Source organism: Stegastes partitus, unplaced genomic scaffold, assembly GCF_000690725.1.
Source record: "Stegastes partitus isolate 25-593 unplaced genomic scaffold, Stegastes_partitus-1.0.2 Scaffold2335, whole genome shotgun sequence".
Lineage (NCBI taxonomy): Eukaryota > Metazoa > Chordata > Actinopteri > Pomacentridae > Stegastes > Stegastes partitus.
This window is the reverse complement of record NW_007580066.1, coordinates 26,053-30,552: the sequence shown is the minus strand read 5'-3', so window position 1 is coordinate 30,552 and position 4,500 is coordinate 26,053. Positions and strand designations below refer to the sequence as shown.

The window sequence follows — 4,500 nt, the reverse complement described above, 5'->3', positions numbered from 1 at the left end:
GTTTTCTGAACCACATGTAGCTGCAGGTCACAGTGATACAGAACTAAACATGTAGAATACTTTGATATGAAATGTTTTTTATTGAACTTTCATAATTGAGCAGGTTTGACAAGTTGTACCACAGAAACTAGAATATTGGTGGATAGTTTGATCCCAGTAGAACAGAGTTGTTGCTTCTCCAAACATAAATATCCAGACTTCACACTGTAAATATTTCAGGTTTTTGGTTTCGACAGTTTAAACATGTGGAAGCTTCGTTAAACGTGTGTTTCCTGTTCAGGTTGCTTGCGGTCTGAACCACACTCTGGTCGTCTCTGCTGACGGGATGATGGTTTGGGCCTTCGGTGATGGAGATTATGGAAAACTGGGACTCGGTAACTCCACGGCCAAGTCCTCTCCTCAGGTACAGTCTGCTGCCTTATAACACATAAAGCTAACACCTGAAGGTAGCATCTAAAGGTAGCGCCTGTAGCTTGTGCCTGAAGGTAATGCCTGAAGGTAGCATCTGAAGGTAGCATCTGAAGGTAGCACCTGAAGGTAGCATCTGAAGGTAGCGCCTGAGGAAGCAGTTTTAAACGAACCTGTGTGTTTTAAATTCCTCAGAAAGTGGACGTGCTCTGTGGCATCGGCATCAAGAAAGTGGCCTGTGGGACTCAGTTCTCTGTGGCTTTAACCAAAGATGGCAAAGTTTTCACGTTTGGTCAAGGTAAGCTTTGGTTTCTGTCCTGACTTTTCTTTGAACCCTGTGTTTATCCTCTCTGTCACACACAAACCAAACAGAAAGCTCACCCAAAAAACTAAACAGTTCTTTAAATTTTAAGACTCCTCTCACTCGATTCAAATCAAACGGACTCATGCAGGTCTTTATAAATAACGTTAATGCCTCCGCATGTCTCTGCCTAATGAACGGATTAGTTTTAGATCCAACACGTAATCTTTGTTCTGTCTTTTATAATTTAAGTTCAGTGATTGTTTACATCCACATTGTGAAGCTTTTCTTTTTAAATACTGAACTTTCTTTATAAATAAGAACAGTGTTCAGATCCTCAGCATTTTTCTTGTCACAGAAGTTAAGAAAAGGAGTTAAAACATTCAGACTTTATTTCTTCAGCTGAATGAAAGGGTTACTGGAGGCTCTGTGTCGTGTTTTAAATCAGTCATAAGACATAAAGATCTCCTGAAACACAAGATTGAAATCATCAGACAGAAATTAGATGAAGACCAGATGAGCTCTGTGCAGACTGAAGGACGCTCGTTATTTAATTTATCTCCAACAAGGTGACGAGTTCCTTTAAATCTGAGCTTTCCTGTTACTGGAACTATTAAATGTCCTCTTCATTCTTCGACGAAACGATGATTAGATCTGATATTCAGCATTTTTCTGAATAACGATATCGTTGTTTTTGTTTTTTTTAAATGGATTCCAGATAAATAAACGTTAAGATGCTGTGTTGTGGCTCTAATGCAGCCTCCTGTCTGTCTGTGGAGCTCCTGTTCAGACTTCTACCTGATCTCAGGTCGAACACAAACGTTTATCTGTTGCTGCACAGTGAAGACGATCTGAAGCACTTGAGAGCGTTTAACAAAGAGGAGTGACTGTAAGAAGGGATTTTATCTTTGGTAAATAATATCCACACATGAACAGAACCTGAGAGGTTCTACAGAGAGCTTTACTGTGTTTATATTCACCCGTTCATACACCAACTACCAAACAAGGTGCTCTCCTTCGTTGGGAGCAACTAGTAGAATAAAAAAAAATAATGCACATAAAAAAATATTAAAACCAAATATTGTTCATAGAGGATCCAGAGAATCCTTGGGTTTATTGGTTTTTTGTGTGTATTGATGTTATTTTAGGTAAAGATCAGTGAGGTTGAGCCCCATTATTATGATTACTGAGGTTGATCAACACCTGAACCTCCAGAACTTCCTGTTCACACAGAATGAACGGAGAGCTTCAGACTGACGTGTTTGTCTGGTAGAGATTAGAGGAACTTTCCCGTCAGAGCTTTTGTTTTCATTCTGTTCTGTTTTCACAATAAACTCGAGCAGAGATCATCTGTGTCGTTGTTTTACTTTAGCATCGTTCTAATCTGTTTTCAGATCGCCTCATCGGCCTCCCAGAAGGTCGAGCCAGAAACCACAACCGACCCCAGCAGGTTCCGGCTCTGTCGGGGATCCACATCCAGGACGTGGCGGTCGGAGCCGAGCACACCCTGGTTCTGTCCTCCACCGGAGACGTCTACACCTGGGGCAGCAACTCGGAGGGACAGGTAACCCGCCGACACCCTGCCGGGTTCTGGGCCTTTAACCGGCTGGTTCTGGTTGTGTGTCTTTAATCCATTGATGGTTGATGTGGTTCCTGTGTGCTGCAGCTGGGTTTGGGCCACACCAACCACGTCAGAGAGCCCACGCTGGCGACGGCGCTGCAGGGGAAGAACATCCACCAGATCTCGGCCGGACGCTGCCACAGCGCTGCCTGGACGGCTCCGTCGGTACCGCCCCGAGCTCCAGGTCAGTCGGACTGAACCACATCTGTGTGAGGTGAAATCTGACTAATAAAAATAAAATACAATAAAATGCCTTTTCCTGTCTGCTTCCTTCCTCCTCTCTGCTGCCCCCTGCAGGCTCCTCGGTGCCTCTGCAGCTCGGCCTGCCGGTGGCGGTTCCTCCTCAGTACAGCGGGCTGAAGGAGGTGAGCATCGAGGCGGTCAGGGCTCGCCTTCGCCTCCTCTACCACTTCTCCGACCTCATGTACTCGTCGTGGAGGCTGCTGAACCTCAGCCCCAACAACCAGGTAGGAGCCTCCACAAATGATGTAGAGGAAGTATTTCAGCTTCAGATGAAGATGTGTTCGAGGTTTCTTCTGAATCTGTGCACGACGGTAAATATGGAAGGTCTATGTTAGAAAATTGGTGATCAGGTTTAATCTCTTCAGAAATGCACCCAAACTTCACCTTTGCAGGAAAAGCCCTCCGTGTTTTTGAGGTTCGTAGGATTTTTGGTGGTTGGTTTGAGAAGATGCTAAACAAGAGACTTTATTTCCTCTGCTTCCTCCATCTAGAAAGACGATCTAGGCATTAAGCTTTCCCCTCATTTGTTGTCATCTTATAATCCTTAAGGAACCTGGTGTGTTTTTCTCACCTCACCGTCTCCACCTGTTCCCCTGCAGAGCTGTACCTCCCACTACAACGCCGGGACCTGGGGCATCGTCCAGGGCCAGCTCAGGCCCCTGCTGGCCCCCAGAGTTTACACCCTGCCCATGGTCCGGTCCATCGGTAAGACCATGGTGCAAGGAAAGAACTACGGTCCCCAGATCACCGTCAAACGGATCTCCACACGGTCAGTACTACACTACGACAGTCTCAGCTGGTTCCCAGGTTGGCACCAGTACGTAGCGGCAGATAAGTTTATGAGAGTAATATTCAGACAAGAACTTTAAAGGACACCGTGGAGAAGGTCCCACAGAGGGATCGGTCTCAGGAGTGTTTAATGAACCGGCATCAGCATGAAGTTCTGCCTGACCCTTTGTTTACATTTGGTGTCAGCTGTTCCATACAGCCACACTCTTCAGGGTTAAACTTCCTTTGTTTTTCTTCCTCACCTGTCCACAGGGGGCGTAAGTGCAAGCCGATCTTCGTGCAGATCGCCCGCCAGGTGGTGAAGCTGAACGCCTCCGACCTCCGGCTGCCCTCCAGGGCCTGGAAGGTCAAGCTGGTGGGGGAGGGGGCGGACGATGCCGGGGGCGTGTTCGACGACACCATCACTGAGATGTGCCAGGTACGTTCACACCTGTTGGCGTTAACCTGAGTCCAGGTGTTGACCGGACAGCTGATGATGATGTGCTGTAAATGTTTTGCAGGAGCTGGAGACGGGGGTGGTCGACCTGCTCATCCCCTCCCCCAACGCCACCGCCGAGGTCGGCTACAACAGGGACAGGTGAGGAGGACACCTGCTGGAACGCTCTCTGAGATCCAGACTTAATTCTAATAGAAGTAGAGACCCGAGCTTTACTGGTGAAGCGGTCACTTGTGCACACGTTTGTCAGCTGAAGCATTTTAGACGTGTCTGCTGTTCTCTGAAAGCAGGTTTTGGGATTCTGAGGGTTTTAAAACCCAGATTGATCTGGAAGTAGTTTTCTCCACTACTGAGCTGTTAAACACCAGAAATAAAGACTTCCTTAAACCAGAACCTGATCAGTCGTTTCTAATACGTCTCCTTTTGGTTCGGTCCAGGTTCCTGCTGAACCCGTCGGCCTGCCTGGACGAACACATGCTGCAGTTTAAGTTCCTGGGCATCCTGATGGGCGTGGCGATCCGCACCAAGAAGCCTCTGGACCTCCACCTGGCGCCGCTGGTGTGGAAACAGCTGTGCTGCATCCCGCTGCTGCTGGAGGACCTGGAGGAGGTGGACCTGCTCTATGTGCAGACGCTCAAAAGCATTCTTCACATTGAAGACAGCGGCATCACCGAGGATAATTTCCATGAGGTGGGATTCCAC

The 4,500-nt window shown here is 47.4% G+C and overlaps 1 protein-coding gene across 1 annotated transcript in view; it reads left to right on the top strand.

Moving 5' to 3' along the window:
* Positions 1-4,500, top strand: part of herc1 (HECT and RLD domain containing E3 ubiquitin protein ligase family member 1) — a gene marked incomplete at its 5' end in the record, with an annotated part of 42,901 nt that overhangs the window by 34,033 nt on the left and 4,368 nt on the right. Inside the window, 9 exons of the mRNA XM_008304853.1 lie at positions 281-403; positions 604-706; positions 2,104-2,273; positions 2,376-2,514; positions 2,628-2,797; positions 3,173-3,342; positions 3,615-3,780; positions 3,863-3,939; positions 4,236-4,488. Of these exons, the coding sequence (XP_008303075.1) occupies positions 281-403; positions 604-706; positions 2,104-2,273; positions 2,376-2,514; positions 2,628-2,797; positions 3,173-3,342; positions 3,615-3,780; positions 3,863-3,939; positions 4,236-4,488 (1,371 nt within the window). The remainder of the gene's footprint in view (positions 1-280; positions 404-603; positions 707-2,103; positions 2,274-2,375; positions 2,515-2,627; positions 2,798-3,172; positions 3,343-3,614; positions 3,781-3,862; positions 3,940-4,235; positions 4,489-4,500) is intronic.